This window comes from Podarcis muralis, chromosome 4, assembly GCF_964188315.1.
Source record: "Podarcis muralis chromosome 4, rPodMur119.hap1.1, whole genome shotgun sequence".
Taxonomy (NCBI): Eukaryota; Metazoa; Chordata; class Lepidosauria; order Squamata; family Lacertidae; genus Podarcis; species Podarcis muralis.
Window position 1 is genome coordinate 74,673,490 of NC_135658.1, and position 25,114 is coordinate 74,698,603.

The 25,114-nt window shown below is 38.9% G+C and overlaps 1 protein-coding gene across 1 annotated transcript in view; it reads left to right on the forward strand.

Moving 5' to 3' along the window:
• Positions 1-25,114, forward strand: part of TMEM131 (transmembrane protein 131) — a 70,869-nt gene extending 45,755 nt beyond the window's left edge. Inside the window, exons 14-41 of the mRNA XM_028727850.2 lie at positions 842-995; positions 1,092-1,262; positions 2,238-2,348; positions 2,441-2,575; positions 3,182-3,286; positions 3,898-3,984; positions 5,978-6,130; positions 6,256-6,331; positions 6,415-6,532; positions 6,904-7,042; positions 7,157-7,266; positions 7,683-7,749; positions 8,576-8,727; positions 9,786-9,928; positions 10,134-10,320; positions 11,658-11,843; positions 12,786-12,944; positions 13,858-14,450; positions 16,261-16,436; positions 17,917-18,041; positions 18,477-18,601; positions 18,782-18,940; positions 20,346-20,505; positions 21,421-21,542; positions 21,632-21,728; positions 22,336-22,433; positions 23,867-24,030; positions 24,177-25,114. Coding sequence (XP_028583683.2) covers positions 842-995; positions 1,092-1,262; positions 2,238-2,348; positions 2,441-2,575; positions 3,182-3,286; positions 3,898-3,984; positions 5,978-6,130; positions 6,256-6,331; positions 6,415-6,532; positions 6,904-7,042; positions 7,157-7,266; positions 7,683-7,749; positions 8,576-8,727; positions 9,786-9,928; positions 10,134-10,320; positions 11,658-11,843; positions 12,786-12,944; positions 13,858-14,450; positions 16,261-16,436; positions 17,917-18,041; positions 18,477-18,601; positions 18,782-18,940; positions 20,346-20,505; positions 21,421-21,542; positions 21,632-21,728; positions 22,336-22,433; positions 23,867-24,030; positions 24,177-24,473 — 4,369 coding nt within the window. The 3' untranslated portion in view covers positions 24,474-25,114. The remainder of the gene's footprint in view (positions 1-841; positions 996-1,091; positions 1,263-2,237; positions 2,349-2,440; positions 2,576-3,181; positions 3,287-3,897; positions 3,985-5,977; positions 6,131-6,255; positions 6,332-6,414; positions 6,533-6,903; positions 7,043-7,156; positions 7,267-7,682; positions 7,750-8,575; positions 8,728-9,785; positions 9,929-10,133; positions 10,321-11,657; positions 11,844-12,785; positions 12,945-13,857; positions 14,451-16,260; positions 16,437-17,916; positions 18,042-18,476; positions 18,602-18,781; positions 18,941-20,345; positions 20,506-21,420; positions 21,543-21,631; positions 21,729-22,335; positions 22,434-23,866; positions 24,031-24,176) is intronic.

Sequence of the window (25,114 nt, forward strand, 5' to 3'; positions counted from 1 at the left end):
AAGCCTGCGTTATTGTGTGGACACTGCACTGAATTTTTGTGTATTCCGTCCTGGATAAAGAGCTACAAACTGAATCGGAGCCAAAAGGATCAGTGTGCAGTGGCCATCACACAGCCCTGTTTAAACAAAGCATGTGACTATTGCCACGAATAGTGCTGGCTTGCACTCAGAAAGCTTTATTTTGCCCATTGCTACAAGTGTTAGGGACAGGCTTGAGCAATTGCTTTTTTACTGTTTCTAACTTCTACATTTATAAGCTAGTATATTCTAATTCTTTCACGTTTTAAGTTCTGGCTATAACTCTTTATTTGCTGGGTAATGTATTTGGTTTCAGACTTCTTTGCTGCTAAATGGAACAAGTGTATAAATTCTTCAGACCATTATATTTCTCAGTATTGATTTTTAAGTTTTATGTATTTGAATTACACACCTGGCTTCGGCAGGATATGACGATAGGGCATGGGGAATGAATCTGGGTCCTTTGGGTGAATTTAAACTTGCTGATAAGTAAAATCAGGAATGGGTCTGTGGCCTGCCAATTGGCAGTCCTTCAGGCATTATATGATGTTTCTGAAGTTGAGTAACAAGCCAAAAAGAGATCTTAAACTGCTGCTGTTGGATGGAAAACCTGTGGCCCTCCAGATGATATTGGACTACAACTTTGATCGTTCTTCAGCTTTAGTCATATTTGCTAGACCTGATGGAATTTGAGTCCAACGAAATTTGGAGAGTCAGGTTCCTCATCTCCGTGCCTAACCAATTTTCTGGTGGTTATTGTGAGTTTTTCTTATAGAGGATTGTGCAAATCTCTACTTTTGGGCTTTTTTATATTTTGAAATAGGTACTTAGGATTTGATCATGCAGCCACATTATTTCACATTCGTGACAGTCCGGCAGACTCTGTGGAAAGACCAATCTACTTAACAAACACATTCAATTTTGCAGTCCTCATTCATGATGTAATGCTACCAGATGAAATCAAAGGAATATTTAAAGTAAGCCCAATTACGCGCTGAACTATTTCGTTGCTATTAAATGTTACATAAATTGGATTCACTGCTAACCTGGATCATATTTATTCATTATACTAGGTACACAACTTCAGCAAACCAGTTTTAATTCCGCCAAATGAATCCAGATATATTTTCACACTTTATTTTGTGGCTTCCTTGTCATCTCTTCACATTGATAACAATATTTTGCTCATTACAAATGCTTCTAAATTTCATCTACCTGTAAGAGCATACACTGGATTTTTAGATGTAAGTATATCAGTTTTTTAAAAAAGCTTTTCTGTTTTTAAAGTGAAATACATTGGATGTGGTTTCTTTGTGTTTCTGGATAACATGTCTCAGCAGTGAAGCCAAATTCAAACTGTAGTATTGAATTTGAACCATAAACTGAATACAAATTTGGTAGCTGGTTTATATTTCAGCAGTCTAACGCCTGCTAGAATAGACCTATGGATGGAACCCATTCTGCTCTTTTGCCATGTGGCAGTTCTGTGGGATGTAATATTAATGTGTTAGATATTATTTTTGTAGGTTTGCTGTTTGATTGAAATTGAATTTATAGGAATTACATTACTTTTTTTAAAAAAAAAAGAAACATTAATATGTCTGTACATTGAGGCCTGTTCAAAATGACTGAACTTGGAACTGAACTCATATTTTAATGTGTTGACTCTCTAGCTCTCAGTTACGCATACTGCCAACAAAAGCGTATTGGCAGCTGCCTTCACTAATTAACATGGGGCACAGTCCACTCAAATGCTCTCCTGTATAGGCCCCTTAAGACTAGGGAGCTTCAGAAAACCATGCTGTTGTGCCTTTTGCATCACTCTTCCATCTTAGCGGGATTTCTACAGAAGAGGAGAATTAGCAGTGGATTGTACTCAGGAGTTTGTTAGACCTGTTTTGTCTTTCACTCAGTCACCTTTAATAGTGCCTTGCCTTATCTCATGATAGGTCAGCATCTGGTTGCCCAATAGAATGAATAAAAGGTAGATGTGTTTCCCAGCAATTGTAGCACTTTCTGTGTAATTGGCAGATTGTATACCTGAAAACCAAATACAGATTCTTCAGTCCCAGATCTTATGGGCTACTTGTCCAAAATAATGGGGGGGGGGGGGGAGGAACCAACATGTTAGAACTGGTGGTAGTACTTCTGAGCCCTTGCAGTAACAGATATATGAGCTGCATGTACCTAATGCAGTTGATGCTCTTCCGTTTTTCTAGTATTTTGTATTGCCCCCAAGACCTGAAGAACAGATAATAGATTTTGGTATATTGAGTGCCACAGAAACAAGTAGTATTCTGCTTGCAATCATGAACAGCAATCCAATTCAGGTAAGAGACATTCTTTTATTTGTTGTTTGTTTGTTTTACTTAAATGGCATATCTGTTTAATTTATTACTAAAACTATTGTGCCCTTTTAAAGTTGGCTATAAAAAGCTGGCATGTGATAGGTGATGGTTTGACCATGGAACTCCTTGCTGCTGAAAAAGGCAACAGAACTACAGTAATTGCAAGTCTTCCAGACTTGGAAAAGGCCAATGCATTGGATCAGACTTCGGTAAGTAACACATATTTTACTTATTACAGTCATGTGTGGCATATGGACAAAAGATGCAAATCTTATCACTAAGTAAAAAGAAGCGGGGGGGGGGGGGGTCACCACATCTGCTTATGTCCAGTGCTTTTTTGAGGGGACGGTGATGCAGGGAGACGCATACCCCTAAACAGTTTGTGAATCTTTGTACTTTTGTCCATTTACTGTATTTATTTTTCCCGATCTGAACTATAAAATGGTGGTTTTCTTGAGTCAAAATGAGAGTACCCCTAAACATTTTTTTATAGAAAAAAAGCACTCCTTATGTCTATGTATAGACATGGTGCTAGCTATTTTTATATGTAGACAAACACCCCACACATATCCACATCTGGAGGAAAAAAGCGAACAATGAGAGGTGCCTCTGTGAGAGATTAACTGATGAAAATAAATAGTGGAGAGTGTTTTACTTAAGTGGTAAGCAAAACATTACTCTTTGTATTTCAACATGAAACCCTTTCAGATAACTGTGTGTGTGCATTTTTGTTACAGTGACCGGGGTTTTTTTGTTGTCTGTTGGAAGAATGTGAGATTAAAGCAATGAAGCAACTATATAATTCTGTTCTACAGGTAACATTGATGCCTGGTTCATACACTGTATTCAGAGTAAGATTATTACCAAAAGAACTTGAAGGGATTCATGATGGGGCTATACAAATCACAACTGATTATGAGGTACTCTTACATTTATATTGATCCTAAAAGTAATGTGCATGGAAATAGAAAAGAAATGGATTGGGAGGGGGACCTGACTTTTAGCTGTTGTGATGGCAACTGCAGTTGGTTGGTTTCCTCTCTGGCAGTATATTTGGCACTGGCTAGTGTATGTGACAGTTTAGGTGTGTAACCTTTCAGGAATTTCAGAAGATGGTTTTAATTGTTCTTCATTTGGTATGCCCATCATGCTTGCTTTCTGAAAACTAAATGATGATCATCTGGTATCTCCTATACCATATCTATAGAAGGATGCAAAACTACTTTAAGATTAATAAAGATGTATAGAAGGCAGTCAACCTATTTCTGATTCTCAGCATATAAGCTTGCAGATACTTTCAGAAGAGAGCAGTTGAGATTTTTGTTGGGCTTATGTGCTCCTCTTATAAATACAGATTTTAGATTTTTGCACAAGTATGCTAGCAGAAATGTAGGCTTGTGTCCAGTTATGGCTTTGTGCTAATGCAGCGGAGGGAAACCTTTTCGGATGAAACCCATAGTCTAAAACTTACTGATAAGAGTTAACATAAATGTTGCGTTTAAGCTACTATTTTCTCTCTCTTTTTTTGCAGATTTTAACCATTCCTGTGAAGGCTGTAATTGCTGTAGGGTCATTGATGTGCTCCCCAAAACACATTCTTCTTCCACCTTCTTTTCCAGTAAGATAATCTATTTTGAAGAATTTCTAACAGTTTCTTCTTGCTATTTAACCATCATTATGAAAAGGAAACAAACTGATTTTAGCCATGCTACAGGAGTTTATCTCCCACTCCATCACTGGGAAGGCATTTTAACCTCAGATTCTCTTGTTTTTCATAGAGCCTGGGATGTGTCCCCAGCCTTTGTTTCTCATTGCTATAGGGTAATTGAATCAGTCTTAGTGGTAAGAACTAGCATATGTTAACTCCATCAATCCATATGTCTGAAATCTTGAACAACTGCTGCTGAAATACGAGACGTGTTTTTTTCCAAAGGAAGTTGGCTGCTGTTTTGATACACTACAGTCCTAAACACAGGGAAGCATAGAAATCAAACCCTTAGTTGCTCCTTGCACAACCTCTCAGAATAATTGAGACCATGTAGCAGTTACCTTGGAGTATATCTTTTGCCAGATCTTTATTAGAGGATTGGAAATCTGCGTGGCAGGATTCAATTATGGGCAGTCACTTTTTGAAAATAATGTGCTATTTCCAAGTTCCTGCCTAGTCCAAAATTGAATACTTATCTTCTGTGGGAGCGGGTGGCGCTGTGGTCTAAACCACTGAGGCTCTTGGGCTTGCTGATCAGAAGGTCAGATCCGTGTGATGGGGTGAGCTCCCATTCCTCTGTCCCAGCTTCTGCCAACCTAGCAGTTCAAAAGCACACCAGTGCAAGTAGAAAAATAGGTACTGCTGCGGCGGAAAGGTAAACAGTGTTTTCGTGTGCTCTAGCTTTCGTCACAGTATTCCGTTGTGTCAGAAGTGGTTTAGTCATGCTGGCCACATGACCCGGAAAGCTGTCGGCCTGAACGCCTTCTCCCTCGGCCTGAAGTGAGATGAGCACCGCACTCCATAGTCACCTTTGACTGGACTTAACCATCCAGGGGTCCTTTCCCTTTCTCTTTTACTTACCCTCTATAATCCTTTTCCTGGTTTTTGTACGGTGGCATTTTAAATCTTGCAGTTGCATTTGTGGTATCTTTATAATTCCCTTTTAAACACAAAAATGAGAAAAGAGGAAAGAGAACTTTGTTTGAGAGTGCCTTATGGAGGTGGCTGTTTTTATTGTATTCTGGTAAGAAAATTTTTCATAGTCTCTTTTTTAATACACCACTCCATTAGATTGTAAAAGAGAGGAGGAAGAGACATTTTTTCTACATTGAGCACATAATGTAGCTATAAAATGCACCACTATTTTCAGTCCAAGGTAGCTTCATGGAGCTGGAAAAAAGTTTTATTATTTCCTGGGACTAAAGCCTGCTGTTTCGTTTAATTCTTCCTGCTTTATTTTCTATTAAGAACTGGGATAGAAAGTGTGAGATAAATAGTTGAGCCTCATAGAGATGTTTAAAGTAAGTTACTCTGAAATGTATAATGTTCTAGTTGCAAAATATTACTATGTTAGCTCTTCCTTTATGCATCCACTCTCGCTAATTTTAAGTAACTGAATTTACCTCCCCCTGTTCCTAATTTATGGGGGTGATTTCTGGCAAGTGTTGAGTGTTGAATGAAGGAACACGAATTAACCTGGCAATAAGATTTTATTTGAACTTTTGAGTACAGTGGGAGCAGATAATGGAAGTGGATAATGCTCATGATATTATATCGACAACTTGTGATGCAGGACAGGAAACACAGACTGGTCTTCATCTGTAGAACATGTCCCCTTATTTAAGTCTGTTTCCTTCCTTTGGCATTTCTGCAAAAATGTGTTGTTTTTAAAAAAAAACAATTGGTTGACTTGTAACATTGCATGATATTTTTTCTGAATGTGTGCAGCATCGTATCTCTAAATTGAAAAGGTTTGAATGAGGAGGTTATAGGAAAATAATGTAGATGGAATAACTCTCTCAGAGCAGCTTTAGTCTATATTACCAGGGGTGCTAAAAACTTTGCAATCATGGGCACAAAGATGTGTAAAAAAACACACAATTGTACATACTTTCTTTCTTAGGGTAAGACTGTTCATCAGAGTTTGAGCATCATGAGCTCTTTCTCACAGAAGGTAAAAATACAACAGATCCGTTCACTATCAGAAGATGTTCGGTTTTATTACAAGAGATTACGAAGTAACAAAGAAGATCTGGAGCCAGGGAAAAAATCCAAGGTTCGAGCACTATGAATATTATTCAAAATTACATAACTATGTTTAAAAATATAGATATTTCACAGTTTTGCATTCCTAAGAGGTGTCTTTTTTAATTCTTGGTTGCTGCTGCTTATATTTTTCAGATAGCAAATGTTTACTTTGACCCTGGTTTACAATGTGGGAATCACTGTTATGTGGGGTTGCCTTTTCTGAGTAAAGGTAAGTAATTTTAATATCTTTCAAACACTTAACATTCTAGATATTGAAGATTTTAAGGTGAAATTTATGTTTCTCTTTTCTAGCTGAATCAAAATTACAACACAGTACATCTATGCAAGAAGATGCATGGGATTCAGATTGGGATTTGCATGATAATCTGTTCAGAGAATGGATTGGAATAAGAGATCACTCAGGCAATCAGTGAGTGTTTTAAAATAAGGAATGGCTTTCTGGTTGGTTACTGAAATTCAGGGAATCTTAATTGCTTGTCAACATTGTTTGAGAAGTGTTGCAGTAGTCAATAAATGGTTTGGAAATATAGTTGAAACAGTAAACAATGCTTTATTAGCTTCCAAATGCAGCTAATAAACTTGTAATGGAACTGAAGACTACTCCAAGAATACTGAAGAAATTATCTTAGCTTACTGCAGTTATCGTTTTTTAAAAAACCCTTCTTACGTAGAATCATAAAACTATGTCTATATGCATGTGAATTCCATGAAATATTATGGTTTTATTTTTGAAGCTTGATATTAATTTTTTCTTAATGCTAAATTACATTGCTGGTCTAGATTAAGTGCTGTATTTGAAGTGGACACAGATCTTCAGAAAGCTGTGACTTCCAAAATCACAGCAGAATTGGCATGGCCGTCTCTACTTGGCTCACTACGCCATTTGGATTTTTCACTTACCAACACAAACAGTTCATCTGTAAGTCTTGGCATTGTCAATGTAGTACTAAGAACACAAAAGTTAATATTGAAAATGATTTCCTATATTTGCTACTTTGGGACAATAAGTCTGAATCTAAACCTGTTCCTCCAGGAGGAAGAAATTCTTCTAGAAAATCCAGCAGATGTTCCTGTTTTTGTTCAGCTTCTTCCCATAGCACTATATTCCAATCCATCAGTCTTCATAGATAAGCTAATGGACCGGTAAGTGGTGGTAAAAAGTGGGGCTTGCAAGGAGATAATGTTGAGGGCTGGGTTTAGGGTACATCACTTGCCTACCTTCTTTGCTCTTAAAATAGAGCCCCTTGAATGCTACTTTCTACATGAATTGAGGCAGACCTGCAATTTAAATACCAGTTCTACTCTATTAAATTCATACAACTTCAGTTATCAGATATATTATGTATTGTATGTCATATAAGATGTTATTACTAGTATTCATAATAGTTTTATTGTATGATAACATAAACCAGCATTTCTCCCCCATCAGATATAATCCCAACAGGCCATTGCCGCAGAACAGAAACAAAAATTATTTGTGCCCCTTATTTCTTCTTAAAGTGAATTTAAATATTTTTCCAGAGTACTCGGCCGCACCTAACTATGTGCTTTTATTTCAGGTTTAACTTGACTAAGCCTGCAAACTTCAATTTGAAGACGCTAGAATTTCAAGTCTCTCGAAACTGTGTAAGTAATCCTTTAAAACCCAGATTTGTTCTACCCAGTTCTTAATACTGAGCTTCTGTTAGTACAGTTATTACGAGCATAAGCATGGTTTGCAAAATAGTCACAAGCCATAGGCTGCCATTACATTCAGACCACTGAGTTATGGTTTGCACTCAAATGCTATTAATTTAATTGGAGCATGCACAGCAGGAAAAAGGGCATGGGCACAATGCTTAGTTCTTGTAGTGCCAAACCATAATTGGATGTTAGGTCGAAACAAAGCCATAGCTTTGCTAGTGCTTTTACTGAACACCTGACTGCATGTGAACAACCTCGGGTGCAGAATAGAGCTTTGTAAATGTTTACACTTTATCCCAGTGGTTCCTGTGCATTGGATTGTAGCCTGTAGCTGTTGGTTAGGGGTTCAGTCTCTTTATCTTCCTGAAATGACCTTTGCTTTTATAATTGGCTACAGTAGCAAATCCTTTTGTTACCCTTGCCTTTCTCTCTGCTTATCACAATCAAGTGATCCAGACACTTATGTGCTTTCTCAGTCTGCTACGATTTCTCTGTTAGATTGTTCCCTTAGCCCTTCCCTTCCTATTTAAATTTAGATTTGAAAGCTCCTTTTAGTAATAGGTACCTGCTTTTTGTTGGCTAGTCTATAAAGCTGTCAGGTACACAGGTTGTGCTATATAGATAAGAATTAGGTTCATATATTTGCTTTTCATATATTTAAAATGAGAGTTTAAAAATATGCAGCGTTTTACAGAGCTACAAGCTAGGCACTGATTAAAAGTATGCAAACTTTCTAACCTTTAAATTTGATTTGTCTTCCTCTTTCAAGGGTCACGCGTTGCAAAGCGCCACAGGATTTACAGAGGGCTTCTCTCGGCAGTCAGTTTTAAACATAATTTTAAAGCCTGGGGAAAGAAAATCTGTCAAAGTGAAGTTTACTCCAGTTCTTAATAAAACAGTTTCATCGCTAATCATTATCAGGTATTGGTAGCTCTTCGGAATTGCTTTAATTAACAGGGATGTTCAAATTTAGAGCTACATTTTTCCAGCCATTTGCGGGACACATTGATTGCTTTCAAGATGAACTATAGTGGTAGTTTGGTTATATGTGAGAAGTTCTATACAACTGAACGCAATGTAATTTAACATACATAAGTCTTAAGGGTCAGCTCATACAACCTGGCTGTCTCTATGAGATGCTGATGCTGCACCATAGACTTTGCTCATGCTTGCTCAGCTGCAAAATCATCCCCATGATCATGTTGAGCCAGAAGCAGGATAACAGCTTGGGACACCTAGGAGTGTATGGATAGGCACACCCACATTTTGACTGACCACATGGCCCCACTAACTTGCATGGTCACAGCTTCTTTTTAAGCCACTGTGATGGCACAAATGGGAATGGATGAATGTGTCCACTCCTTTTAGAAGTTCATTAGTTCATTTAATGTTTTATCTCAATTTAATCCTGCAAGCTGACCGTACACTGCGGCAATTGTATAGGAACCACCAACTGCACGAAATAAACGAGGCTTGCACAAAAATTAGCAAGGTTCAAATGGCAAAAGATGTTCAGCAGCCTTTAGGATAGCACACAAAGTGCTACTTCAGATGTGCCCAATGACTTGTGGTACCCAGTAGGACAGATTCCTTTGAAAAGCAGACCCCAAAGCAGCATCACACACATAAATTTCCAGGAACGTGTTACACTGCTGCTACTGTTCAGGGAACTTAATGGGGGGAAATGCCATGCAGTGGCTCTTGGCCTCCATCTCCTTAGTTAATGCATGATATTATTTATTAATAACTTGAGAAAATTAGCATTATAGCTTTTATCCATAGCAGTAGCTTTATTTCAAACCCAGTAAGTTAAAATCAATTTGTGGAGTAGGGAAAGACAATGTCTATGTATTAGTTTGTTTTATTGATTTTATAAAACTCGTTACTGGCTTTTCCTCATCAAATAACCCCAATATAGCTAGAAACAGTAGAGTTCTTGATAATTTCATAATGCTTTATTTGGCTTTTCTCCCCTACAGAAATAATTTGACTGTAATAGAAGCTATAATGGTTAAAGGACAAGGAACAACGGAGAGCATGAGGATTGCAGGCAAGCCAGCTGGGCCGGGCAGTTCTTTACGCTTTAAAATCACAGAAGCATTATTAAAAGACTGCACTGAAAGTAAGTCTTCTGTGGTGAAGCCAAACATCAAATCCCATGCAAGAGTGCGTGAGAAAGAAACTAGACAATCTCGTATTTTAAAAGCAAGAATGAAAGAAGTGAAAGTAACTGAAGTAGCTTTGTGAAACCAGTTGAGCCATATGCTGACACCATTTTCTTGTTAAATAGTAGTCTAATTTTAACTGCATTTTCCTCTTTATTTCAGAAACGAAATTAAAGGAACCAAACTTCACATTGAAAAGAACGTTCAAGGTGGAGAATACGGGGCAGCTTCAAGTTAACATAAAATCCATAGAAATCAGTGGATATTCATGTGAAGGATATGGATTTAAAGTAGTTAACTGTAAAGAATTTGCACTAAGTTCCAATGCCTCTAAAGAGATTGTCGTATTGTAAGTTAACTTATGTTGAAGACTGGCACCATTTTCAGTTTATGGGGCAGCGGGTGGTTGGAGTTTCTATACCTAGCATTGTATATAGAAAATGCTCTTTTTATATAGTTTGCCAGAGGTTCCTGGAGCACACTGAACACCTTCTTTACATAGATTTCTTCTACGTAAATGAAACCCGTCAAGCCGTTTACCCCTTCAGTTTAGATAAATTTATGTAAGCTGTAACAGTGCTATGTACAAATATCTCTCAACAAGCTAAGATACGAATGAATTTCATGCACTTACTTGTCTCCCCACTTGTGTGAAGGGAAGAGCAAAAGAGCTACATGTGGATATAAGATACACTCATGTGTATCTTGGTTTAATGATGCACACAGTGGCTCTGCCTGAGGGATAAGGAACCAGCAGCCCACGGGGCAGAGACAACCCACGGAGCCTACTTCCTCTGGCCCCTCCCTGCCCTCTCCTAGCAACAATTATGCTTGAACAAAAGTTTATATTAGAGTCAGATGAAGTATGTGTCAAGTGGTGTATAGCAGAAGTTGCATGAGCCTACACATCACTCTCAAAGATATAGCCTTTTCCTTTATGATAATGGCCATTACATTTTCTTTATTTGTCATGAAATACTAACCGCACCATCATATTTGATACAGTTACTGAAGAGCCGAATGGGGTTAGGACTCTCATTGCGTGACAGAGACAAGAGAGCAAAGAACTCTGGGAGGCGGGCACAGTCCCCTTCAGTTTTTTTCTCTCCTGCCTGACGATTCAGGTCATTTTCTCCCGGCGCTCTCTGATTTTCTCTGTCAGCCAAGTGCTAACAAATAAGAGAAAATAAGAGATAATTCACTCATATTCCTAAGCACCACATTTCTATTTTCATTTATCTCCATAAATGATTTTTATTTCTACTTACCCCCATAAAGATGCACTCTGTGTGCACAGTTAATATTGGCATGTGCAGAACTTATTAAATTATAAGAATTAAATTGCAGCATTAAAATCTGCAGAGAGTTTGAATCTAGATTTAGTCATAATTAAACAACCCCATTGAAATCAGTGGGTCTGGGCCTAGATCAAACCGTTTTTGTTAGGACTGGGGGGTGTTTAAGTGCAAAAATTCACATGTGAGTCCCCACTTCTCCTTTCAAGATCTTTGCATCATGACCTTAATCTAAATTCAAGCAGTAACTATTATTAGAGGCTTATTTGATCTGCTATAGATGGGGATGTTGAATCCTAGATTGACTCTAATGTAACTGGAACGTGTGGATTTGCTATCAAGTGTATATATATAATCTAGATAAACATTAACAATCCTTTACTCTCAACAGGTTTACACCAGATTTCACAACTTCCAGAGTCATTCGTGAACTGAAACTAACCACAACAGGAGGTTCTGAGTTTATGTTCATATTAAATGCATCCCTTCCCTATCATATGTTAGCAACTTGTGCAGAAGCTCTGCCCAGGCCCAATTGGGAGCTGGCACTGTACGTATTAGTCTCAGGAATAATGAGGTACTATACATATTTTTTTAATAGTTTTTTATAATATACATGTATTTCTATGTTAATAAATATGTTAAGAAAATGCCATAATGTTTTGCTTTGAATATGCATATGTAAGAAATCTTACCTAAACAATATATGTTGGTTGTCAACAGTGTTGCGGTGGGGCTCACAACCAGAATATGCAGACAGCAGAAAGCAAAAGTCACATTTTATCTGAATAAACTCATTAGCTCCTGTTGCATAACCATCTGCATTTAATTGTAATAACTAGTGGGAAAACCTCTCCAAATCCCATGAACATGGAAATTTGTTGACAGTTACAGCACATGATATACCAGTAGCAGTTCTGTTGAGAGTTGGTATATGCAAAACATGGAGTCGCATAGTAGTTGATCTTAGAGAGATAGATTGAACAGACAGATGTCTTATTATTTTAATAACTTCTTACAAATGAGCTAAAAGCAGTTGAAACGAGTGTGAGTCAGTTTCTTACCGCATATCCCATTTCAGCAAACACAGTAAGCTGGGAAACTCCTGGGAGAAACAGATCCTAAGTTTGGGCATAACTTGCTGAGCGACAGCACTTTCTCTGCTGGGAGTCCCTCACTTAGGAATTCAGCTTCTTGGGCAGCTTGCCAGTACTTTCAGCTTAATAATTTGCAAGTTGCCTTTGTTTTTCCTACCAGATTTAGTCTTGCTTTTTCAGGATCAGCGTCTACGCTTGTTCCAATAATAGGTGCTTATGGAGGTCTTAATTACATAGTATGTAAATGTTACTGGAACTTGGCATTTCAGTACCAGCATGGTGGGGGGTTGCGATTTGTGTAGGTGGGAGTAAAATATTGTTTCTCTTAATTTGCCAACAAGAGATGGGCTCGCCTTGTGTCTTCAGTTTTTCCATGCTATGATGGCAGAAACACTGATGCTTTACTTACTTGTATGTTGCAGTGTGCTCTTCCTTTTGGTAATTGGAACAGCCTATTTAGAAGCTCAAGGAATTTGGGAGCCATTCAGACGACGCTTGTCCTTTGAGGCATCCAATCCTCCCTTTGATATGGGAAGGCCATTTGATCTCAGGAGAATAGTTGGAATTTCATCTGATGGAAAGTAAGCTCTTACTTATGAATTGGATGTTTGCAAAGTAGCATTTCTCACCAGTATATGTCACTCTTGTAAACGAGGCTCCTAGCCTCACAACTTGAGCAGATCACAGGTGCAGCAAAAATATCTATGGAATTTAAAACAACTGATGCAGAATGGTCTTTCAGACTTTATTAGCTTGGAGAAGACATGATGGATACTTGAATAGTGAATAGTTGTTATCTTAAAACATTCTCAGAAACTGGTAGATATATCTTGATACTATATAGGGATTGCGTCTTACGTTTTTGTATTCAGGAGCAGTTTAAGTGGTAACTTAACTACTTAATGTAACACTAGTATGTGGTTCTGCTTGCAAAAGCCATCATTTGTGCAGTAGTATGTCATCAGTTGATATCGTGCACATCTATTGTGCACTTGAGTATAACACAGTAAGCAATGCATCAAAGCAGTCCTTGGATAATTGCATACTTCTATGGAAGCTGCTATGCAATACTACCTAAATGTAAGAATTACGTAGAAAATGCATAAATAGAAAAGAGTGAAGAAATTGTGATAAAGGAGGAAGAAAATGGGAGCTAGGAAGATGCCTGTGTGGAATGATGTATAAATTACTGTTTTTCAAAAACAGGGATTGTATATCAATTTTGTTGGTCTCTGTAGCAAGAAGCTATTCTTTGATAGCAGGGCCTGTTAACATGCTGCTTTAGAAATAACTTACTTGTCTCTTGATCAAGTTTTGAGGCCCAGTTTAGCACTATGCACTTATATTTCCAGAAGCTATGTTGAATCAACCTTTTAGATGCTACCTAGAAACATTAAGAGCTACTATTATGCTTTGCTAAATAGGTTGGGAACGGTGCAGCTACATTTTACTAAATATTTATGAGAAATAAAAACAAATTTGATCTGCTTCCAGCTTGAATGCACTTGGATCAGATTCGAACCACAGCTCTTCCAGAGGAATCTATGGACCAGGAAGTTCCTCTTCACGATCCAACGCAGGAAGTAATAAGCAATGCAATTCATCCGTACACCTGCACAGCAATAGAAATTCAGTCGAAGTTGAAAACATGAAGTATAAAAACAATTCAAATGTTGCTAGTAGGACTTCTATGCAGGCAGGTTCTGCACAGTCAACAAACAGAGCAGGTTCCCTCTTCCTGGACTCCAGTTCTGCAACTCAGAATCACACAGCAGGCAGGAAGTCCAGGGGTGGAAAACAAAATCTGCACTCAAACCAGCAGCACGCTCCAGTCTTACTAGAGCAACATTCGTCACAGCCACCAGCAGTGCCTCACCAACAAGAGCAGCAGACTGAAAACTCCCTGCCACAGTCGCAACTTCCTACTCCTTCACATTCAGAATGTGCCAGCAACACGAGGCACAGCTCAGAGGATTCCGACATTGCTGCTCTTATAGAAACCATGGACAAAGACTTTGATCATCCAGAATCCCCTTCCCCAGATGTGTTTACAGAGCAGCCCCCATCTCCAGTAGCAAAAAACAAAGGTAATAAACTCCTACTTCACCCAATTAACTCTATCTTACAAAGTGTGTACATATAAAGGTGTAGGTGCTGGGTGAGAGAACTCTCTAAGGGAGGCAAGACAAGAGTCTCTGTCATCTGTTTCCCCCTCTATGACATTTATGCACCTCTCTGATCGAAACTTGTCCTTTGTGCACTTCTTATGTGAAATAATTCTCCTTTTAAAAAACGGATTCAGTAAAGGCTTTTGAAACGACCACACACTTTCCCTGTTCCCCAGTAGCGGTGGTTATTTGAATAGGAGTTCCAGCAACTTAAAGAAGCGGGGAGAAGTGTCAGAGAATTTCTACTAGGCTGTGCTCATATGCAGAGTGGTGGTGAACGTGCTTTCCTCATGCTAATGCTCCTATTGTTTGTCAAGTCTAAGTTAAAAGATTAATATGGGGGTGGGGAGTGTTTTTGGCTCCAAGGACGAGACCCAATGACTTCAGAGAGTGAACAAGGTAATATGGTAGAGGGGATCATGGTGCTGTTTGTACTACATACAGCTGGGGTGTGGGAAGTGATAGAGGAGGAAGAAATGTTCAAGAAAGCTAGTAAGTGGTTTTGTGTCGCTTTTCATGTACTTTGACTCCTGAGGATTACACTCTTAATATCCATTTTTAGGTAATGTAACCCAGAGGTAATGGGAAGAAAAGTTTGAAAAACAAACCCTGAAGAAGCACCCTGAGTTGTGCTTGACTTATCAGACTAATGCTGTAGAATTTTGAAGTATTCCTGTGCTTGAATGACTTTTTAAAAGTAATAATACATGGATAAATACGTAGGGTTGTATCCAACTCTGTCCATCCAGAAGAGGAGCAGGTTTCCAGTTGCACAGCAAGGCTTCACTTTCTCTCTCTGCAACATCCTCCCAGACCTTCAAAATCTTCTCCAGAGGGTTGGGGGGGGGGGGCTACAGAAGGGAGGAGACGAAGGTGCAGCCTTGCAAGAGTGGATGTTTGCTCACACAGTGTTGAAGTCTGCCTGTAGAAACTTGTAAGAAATGGTTGTGTAGCAGCCAACTCATCCAATACCACTGTTCTGTACTGAATGCTTTAAGACTAAAGCCTGCTTGCTAACACTAATAGAAAATACAGGATTTCTGAAGGAAATAGATATGATGCTGAAACCTAGAACCTGTGCAAAATGTATAGCAGTGTGTGTTAAGCAGAAATAATTATTAGTATGTTTAAACAGATTTTATATATGTATATAGCTTTAATTCTATTTTTGTCAATGTTTAATTGTATTTTAATGGTTGCTTTTTATATATTTTTAGTTGTTCTTGTTTTTATCTGTAAGCTGCCTTCAGTCCCATCAGGGAAAATGTGGGGTATAAGTAATATTAGTATTAGTTTGGGGTGGGGGTACATACTCTGCATTTTGCTTTCTTCATAGTTATATTTTATAGGGATTACCAGTAACATACCAATTGTGCAGTAGTTCCTTTGTTAGCACATTGTAGCCAGAAAAGTAAGGGAAACTGCATATTATCAGTGGCCAGTATCTGTAAAACACAGTAAGGTGTGTGAAATCCCTTAGACTTCTTAAATTTGATACCACCAGCATCAGAAAGTGGCTCTGAAATGAATTGCATCCTGCATGAAGTAGTACAGCTGACCTGGAGTACGGTGTGCCAGGAATTTTCCTCCACTGAAGTGTACTGGTCTAGTTTATGATGTTCCTAGTGGACTTTGTCCCAGGTACATCACGGTGATGAAAGGGTGTTGTTCTCTACAGCTGTCACAGATCACAGCTGTTGCTAATTGGAAGCTGCCTTTAATACCCCAGGGAAAGGAAAACCGTTTCAACGCAAATCTAAACCCCAGAAGAAGCGGGAAGAAAAGGAGAGAAGAGGAAAGGGAAAGCAACAAGAAGATGAACTGAAGGATTCTCTTGCAGATGATGATAGTTCTTCAACTACCACAGAAACTTCTAACCCCGACACAGAAGCACTTCTGAAAGAGGTAGACATTTTTTTTAAAGGGGGTGTCAGATGAGAGAAGATGATGGGTCTGGGGGTTTCATACTTTAAACTTGCCACTATATTTATTCATTAAGAGATTTAAATTCCACTTCTTCCCCACAAAGTGTCCCCCATAATGCTGCTCACAAGAATTGTTAACAACTTGTTAATGGAAACAACTCAAAAGCAGCAGCAGGGGGGGGACACCACAATGTACCTAATCAAACTCCAGAATATTAGAAAACATAGCCACCTAATTTGTAAAACCAAAAGCGCAATGGAACAATGCTGCATTTATTGAGCATTGATTCAAGAGAAAAGGCCAAGCAAACCTCCTTGAGCAGGAAGGTACACAGTTGGGTTGAAAAAGTCCTGTAATGCATCCCTACCATCTCTGAAGGCAGTAGGATACAGAACAGGACCTTCCCAGAAAACCTCAGTGAACGGTCAGAAACACATGGGAGAGGATGGCCTTTCTCAAAACACCTAGCTCCAAACCATTTAGCAATGATGGTAATCAAACTTTAAGACTGGGCTTGGAAACAAACTGGGAGCCAATGAGACTAAACAAAATTAGAACAGCAGCATTTTGTACCAGCTAAGTTTTCTGGTCACTTTTCAAATGCACCCTTGTGTAGAGCATACTTCAGTAATTCAATCTGGATTTAATCAGGGCCTGTGTGGCAATGGCCATATTTGCATCTCCAGGAAAGGCGCACACAGACTTGAAAATGTGTCAAAGCATTTCTGGCAATCTAGGGACAAGGCCAGAAATGCTTTCTCCAACCATGAAACTAGTTTTTGAGGGGAGCACAACCCAAGAGGTTGAACATTTGTCCTCCAACCTAACCTCCTAGCACCTGCCCTGCATTAAAAAACCAAAGCTAGCACAACGTGGTACCCAGCCCATCCCTGCTACATAGTCTAGAAGGATACTGTGACTGGTGTAGAATTACTTCATGAAATTACACATCTATCATTTGATTTTTAAAATTGAACATTTGAGAGCAAAAGTAGACGAGATACCAAATGTGTGTTTTTTAAAAAACATAATAATAATGGTAGGTGAGGGGGGCACAAAATTCATTGGGACAGTAACATGTGGGGAGGTTTACCCCTTGCCTCCCTTGGTGCAGTCCTGATGAATATTGCCTCTTACTCTGCTTGCTACATCTACTTGGTAATAATGCATTTAGCATCATGTCTAAACTGGCCTTTAGATATCCCTAAGTAATTTGTAGAATTTACTGTGCTCTAGGTTTCTTGTAGCACAGCAAAATGAATTGGTAGCTTCAGTTAAGTAACTTAAAGGAAAAGCTCTCTGCTTACATTTTTAAATATAATTATCAAAGCTGTTTTGTGAAAGAAATGGGGAGATTTAGCTGTAATGCATATTGTTCCTAGAATTGTTGTCTTCCTCTCCTTTTAATGTATTATTGTTTACTTAATATTTTTGTTGGGATTTGGTTGGCTGTTTGTAGGAGCCAGAAAAGCAAAAGGGAAAACAGCCAATACCAGAAAAACAGGAAAATGAAATCCAAGTAAAACAGAAAAGCAAAAAGCTATCGCTTATCAAGAAAGAAATCCCGACAGATGTGAAATCCAGGTACGCATAGAACTATGTTAATGCCATCCAAACTGCTTTCCTAAGTAGGCATGAGGAAATAAAGTTCCTGGCAGCAGAACTTTGCATCAGTCAGCTGAGAGAAATGTGTCACACGCTGCAATAATTACCATTTCTTCTCTGTTAACGTGGCTGAAGAAAAGGAAGTGGTAGTGCCTGGGCACAAGAAGAATGATAGATAATAGAAACTGAACAGAAAGGGGAAACCTTGTAATTATGGGAAACTCTGCACAATAAGAAGCCTGCTTTTTTTTTGTAAGCAAGAAGTTGGACAAATAGATTTGGAGAGACACTTCTCCATTTGTTTTTCCTAACAGTTAAGACAAAGGGAGTTGGCTTTTATGTATGCAAGAGCTTACTTTGTTGGTCAAACTGTTAGAAATAATAACTTTTTTTTGGATCATACTTTTATTACAGTTCCTTTGAGATGTCATGTCCTTCGTCTCTCGAAAATAAGCAGCACAAAAGCTTTTCATCCAAGTTGTCTTCTCAGCATATGTTCGCAAATGGGTTCAAACCAAGAAACCTCCAGAAAACAAAAGGTATTCTTTGGATGTTCAGCTATTAATTAAGATTTACCTCTGAAACTTTAGTTTTAGCTGTTCCTCACTGGCTGTACTTGCGGGCTGAAGTGCTGTATGCCCTACAAACTACAGGTTTATTTTTTGTTTCTTCTTCTTCCTATTATTAATAATAATAACAATAATAATATTTGTTTGCAGGTATCAATATGAAGCTGATGGATAATAGGCCATCTTCACTAGCAAAGTTTTTCTCCAGTGGTTCTGGTCAGGAGCTGGGCAATACCAGCAGCTCCGAAGGAGAAAAAGATTCACCACCACCAGAGTGGGACTCCGTGCCAATTCACAAGGCAGGCAGCTGTAAGTACTCTGGGCATTAATTTAACATTAGCAATAAGCTTATGGGCAGTGAATCAGTTCAGTAACAAAGGATTTGATTTCTTTTTCTATTTGAATGCAGTTATTTGTGCTTAACATCAGAACAGCATATGATTGTCACAGAATTCTTGGCACAAAGGGATAACGGAGGGCTTGTTTGGATAAGATGCCTCTGCTGTCCAACTGCTGTCCCCTGAACTCATTGCTGATAATAAACTTTTTGTTCTGTGATTTGTAACAAAATGGATTTATTAAGTGGTATATAAGCACACTAAATAATAATAAAACTCCTCAAGAGAGAGATTGGGGAAAGGATTGTTTCCAGGTACTTTATGTTATACTACTTGGGTGGCTTCTCCACTGAGAAAATGCCCCTTGTGGGGTGCTCCTTCCCTGTACAGGGGCTTTTTACCCACTCTGCCTTTGCAGCATCTACAGCAGATCAGTTATACTGAGTGATCTGTAAGAGTCTGTTTAGGCATTACTACTCCCTTCCCAACTCAGGGAGATGTTTGGCCAGAGAGAGACTGGCAGTGGGATTTGGCTTGTACTCTTACCAGGGTAATGGGAGGTCCCAAGAGTATCCAAATCACAAAACCTCCTAGTTTGGGTATTCACCTCTTCTTACAAGCAAGGAGTGGGGAAATGTCTGCATATGTCAAAGGCATTTTCTCCTCCTGTCCCCACTTCAGCACTGTTTTAGTAATGTGCATGAGTGAGAGCTGGGTTGCCCTATTTCAAAAAGCGAACATCCGGACACAAAGGTTGTTGATCTCTCCCCCCCCCCCCCAAAAAAGGATAAGTTTTTAACCTTCTGAATTTTTGAAAATTCCGCCCAGACACCATTTTTGATGGACGAATCCCAGCTATGTCCGGGGAATTCTGCATGTATGGCAGCCCTAGAGTTAGTTCACTTTTTAAGGTTAGAAGTGCAGAACTTGACACCCTCAACTTTGCCACTTTAGGTGGTGCAGAACATCTGACTTACTGGGCACCAAACTGAAACTTGTAGTTGCCTGAAACATTATCAGACTTGGAATAAGTTAACACTATTAAAATCTGCTCTCCTGGTGGGAGGTTTCATTTGTGACTGATTTATTTATTTATTTTAAAAGTTCATGAGGCATATCCAGTGCTGCAACGTCCCCATCCTCCTCTCCTGCCCCCTTCAGCTGCACACACCCTCGAAATCATTTCCAGAAGAGGATGGGACCCCCTCCAAAGCAGGGTGTGTGTGTGTGTGTGTGTGTAGGGGGAGGAAATGGAAGTCCCATTGTACCAGCAGAACTCCTGGCACAGCACTGGATACAACCACAAGTAACTGTTTCAAGACTGACTTTGTACAATGAAGTAATAAAAATAAGACATCTCTTATTCTGGTTCCCAGCTACTGACAACCTATATAAGCTGTCCCTACAAACCCTTAGTGCGGATGCTTTCTTGAAACAACGACAGACCTCACCAACTCCTGCCTCGCCATCTCCACCCCCTGCATCATTGGCCTTTGTGCCCCGAAGCACTTATAGCAGTATTGTGAACAACTGCAGGTAAGTTCAGGTGATCACTGCATAACCAAGCTCAACATCTGAAGGCAAGAAACTTGTGTCATTTTTTTATTTATTTAGCTGCATTACCACTTTGAGTTCCAACTTTCAACAAAAATGAGTTGTTAACTTTTTTCCTTCCTAGTTTATGACACAATCTATTGGGATGAGCCCAGGGTCCAGTTTTCTGTATAACTTCTGTAGGGGACCAAGATCCAAACCTAGGCCTGAACAGCAGACAGGAGCAAAGGCAACAAATTATACTCTCTTGATATGCTGAGAGATACATACTCTCTTCGGCAGTAGAAGCAATCCTAGCTCACTGCATACACATCTCAGGATGGTTTTGGCTAGAACTTAGTGTCAGAAGTGGTGAATAAAAAAATGTGGATGTTTTCCTATTCGAAAAATAGGTTTCAGGACACAATATCTGTGTCAGCCCTTAGTTAGGCTGTATCCAAATCACCAGATTGGTACTAAGCCCATAATTCACAGATTTGTTCCTCTTTAACTGAACCTTTGGCTGATTGACACCACATGCCTTTTAAAAATGTGTTGGGTAGGGAGGCTTTATTGGGTTATTTTTGTTTTTAATTTTATTATGCATTTTGTATTTTTATATTGTGATTTTATGTTGTAACCACCCTGAGACCTGTGGGTATAGGGCGGTATACAAATTTAGTTGTTAATAATAATGATGATAATAATGATAATGATAATGATAATGATAATAATAATGATAATAATAATAATAATAATAATAATAATAATAATAATAATATCTCAAACAAGGCAACCGGTGATGTTAGATCACTGCCTTGAAACATCCAAACCCTAGCATATTAACTTCATGGCAAAATCCAGTTCAGGTAAGCTCTAAAGAACACCACATCCCTCCCCCTCCTTGTTTTCTTTCAGTGAACCGAAAAGCAAGGTGCTCAGTGGTGCCAAACATAAGGTGGCAAAGACAGCTTCTCTCCCTGGCAGGAATGGAAACCCTACATTTGCTGCTGTAGCTGCTGGTTATGACAAGAGCCCAGGTAAAACACAGGAATCAAAAAGCTATGGCTATTTGAGGGTGTGATTGTTCTGCTATCTTCATATGCTCATTTAAACTCCATTGTTACAGGTGGCAGTGGCCTAGCAAAACCTTCACCAATGAAGAGCGAGGCATCTGGCTGTATGAATGTTTCACACACAACCGTTGACAGTGACGGCTCTGACAGGTAACTTGAATTAATCCTTTGGAAACAGAGGCTCAACAATGGTGGATATGGTAAAAAGCTGCTTTCCCTCTTGCACCCCAGTTAGAAGAATATGTCGATTAAAAACCCTATACTTTGCACATAGAAAATCCTCACTTCATAATTTGCCTATCCAAAAAATAATAATCTTCTGTTTCATGTTATTTTTTATTTTCAAAAAATTGTTTTAAAATTTGGATGCTGGCTGTTTAGCATAGCATAGCATGTTTGTAATTTGACAATAAAACAACAAAACCGAAGTCCAACATTTCCTCTTCTCATAAGATACTGAAAGATGGGGACCAAGTGTGCACTTTTCAGTTGTGTGGGCATTAAAAATAAATAAATGACAATTTAGTTAACTTAGTTAATTAAGGATGTGACTGTAGGCCTACTTTCAGCTACAAAACGCACTGGCACATACCTGTAAATAATAAGTGTCGGGAATTCACCCTTGGCATTTTTTGTCAAAATTGACAGTGTGTTAAAATCATTATTTGTTGTCCACATGATATTTGGCTGTGTTATGGTGGTCTTCACACTGAAGTGACCTTATTAATGAAAACCTCTTCTCCTCTGCTACACTTAGTTCTGGTTTGTGGAGTCCTATAAGCAATCCTAGCAGCCCGGATTTCACACCCCTCAATTCCTTCTCAGCATTTGGAAACTCCTTTAACTTAACTGGAGGTGAGTGGTATGTTACAGTGGTTAAAAAAAGGAACAGAACAATATGCCATATTTCTCAATTGGCTACCCTGGCCAATCTTTCCTATTGTAATAAGGCTCACTTCCTTTGAAGATGTTTTTGGCAGTGTTATGCCTTGGAAAATAAAGAATGACAGAAAATATTAAAGATACCTTTTCTTTTAACGAAAAATGATCTTGTTTTTCTTAATTACATAAATAATCACACACTTCAATATACCAGGGGTGGGTGGGTGTGTTTATGTTTGAGATAGATAGATAAATAAAAGCCAGATTCTAGTGGCATGCCAATTTATTTCAGTTTTATTGATTGAGCTACCTGTCAGTTACCATGCAAACAGTGGAGAGTCGGGTGAGGATCTTCCCACTGGGTTGACTGCGCATCAGACTGCTTTAGAGTTCAATATGATGGAGGGAGATGTAGGTGTCCTTTCCCCAAGGGAAGAAAAGAGCAGGACTTTACTCACATTGGACCCACATCGGAGGTCCAATGATCAAAGATCAAAGAGATCAAAGGTGGGGCAATGATAAAATAGGGGGAACATGATCAGTGGGAAACTATGCCTCAATATAGAATCTCCAAATTGATGTAGGAAATAAAACCTCTCAGCAAATAAAGCATGGAGATTTATGAAATGGTTAGGGGGACATAATAACTTTTTTGTAACAGCTGTCAAAGTTCAGTGTTTGTCCCAAGAATTGTATATTTGAGTTTATAAAGTCTGGTCCCACGGAACAACAAAAACAAAATGAAAACAAAACACCTTAGAATCAGTAAGCTTTGTTGGGGCAGCTAGTGTTTAAAAATGTTCAAAGGAAGCTCTCCTATTAGAAGAATTATTCCTCAGATATGGTTGCTCAGAGCAAGAAATAGAGAAGGCACAGCATCACAATGATCTAGTAATGGCAGTCCACATAGAAGGTCAGAGCAAACATTGGATCATTCAACTGGATTGCTGTATGGGCAGCTCTTTCTCAGTTGTGTTGTTTAGCACTTGTGTTCTGGCTTGCAAATCAGGCTAAGCCAAATGCTGGCTCAGCATGAATGCATGAACATGTGGACCCCTAATATGAATTTGCAGCTGCCTTACTTCTTCCTGGTCCTTTTTGCTGCCACACTGTGCTGAGCCAACACAAAGTTTGGCTTTGCGTGTTTTCCAAAGCTGGGATCATCCTTAAGCCCCTCTCCCGATTAGTCTTGCACTTAGTCTGAAGAGCTCATAAGCCTTCATTCTGAGAACATACTAAGCCAGACGTTGGCTTAGCCTTGACAAGGGCAGGATATGCAGTCTTCTGCTTCCATGTTTGTGTGTGTATGTGTTGGTATAAAGCTGTTGATTTTGTATTGTGCATAGATTTCTCAAAACAGAATGTAACATGGATGTTTTGTCTTATTCTCCATTCCCTCAACTTAGAAGTTTTCAGCAAGCTTGGGCTGTCACAGTCTGTTTATAGTCCAGATGTTCAACGAAACTGGACTGAGCTTAGTAATGTTCCTTCATCCATCTGGGACTCCTCAGCTACAGATCTGATCCCTCCCTGGCCCACAAGTTCAGGATCCCCAACTCACACCACTTCAGTAAGTATATGAATATGTATGTATGTATGTATGTATGTATGTATGTATGTATGTCTAGTACTCCATGTGGTGCTCTCTTTTTCCTGGTAGTATTGAATACTTGTGTGTCATAGCTCTTGTCCGTATTTTGTTTTTTATTAATATAGTCTATCCTTGGGAACCCAAGCGGCCTGTGGTCTACCACCACCACTCCGTTCAGCAGTTCCATTTGGTCAAGTAATTTGAACAGTAGCCTTCCTTTCAACACTCCAGCTAACACGTTGCCAGGTATTGATCTTGGGAGTGAAAACACCCCTCCACCAGCTGCTGCTGCCCCAATAGTTAGCAATCCTGAAGACTTGGGACAAGCATATAACCCTTGGCTAATTTGGAGCCCTGCAATCGGGAGAAGAAGCTCAGATCCTTGGCCTAATGTGCATTACCCACCTGAAAACGGAAATTAAGAACAAAGGGACTGTTGTCCAGATTGGATCATGGTAAATTCTGTAATATGCCTGGAACATAATTTGCAGTTTGCTGCCATTCCTACTCAGACCCCAACATGGTTACAATCTAGTCATACATTCATCACTTTAAAGTCTGTCTTGAGATTATGGTAGTATAAAATTACTGATCAGCTTGGAAAAGTTTGGATGTGGGTTAAAAAATCCAATAAGACGATAGTCTTTTTTTTCTTTTTTTTTTACCAACTGCCCATTCTGTTTTTTAAACACTTGGCAATTTCCAAAATGCAGTGATTTTTAACTACCGTGCTTGGTTTTTAATTTCCCCCCAGTATTATGCTCTCAAACATAATTTTTAAGAGCACCTTGTGCTAAAAATGCAGAGTATTTTTTTAAAAATAAGGCTCTCTTTGTTAAAGGCTCTACGAATGTAAAAACCTTAGGAGCAAATGTATGCGCATACTGTTCAAACTATACATTTTATGTGCTGTTTGTACATTTGTAAACCTGAATGCATTTTTAAGTTGAACTGAAATGTGCATAGCCAATACTTGTGGATGAAAAAAAAAAAGATTCCTTGTGCTTTTCTTACCAATACAACTTCAAGTTGTACTTGAAAAATAAAATAATGCTTTTTTTCA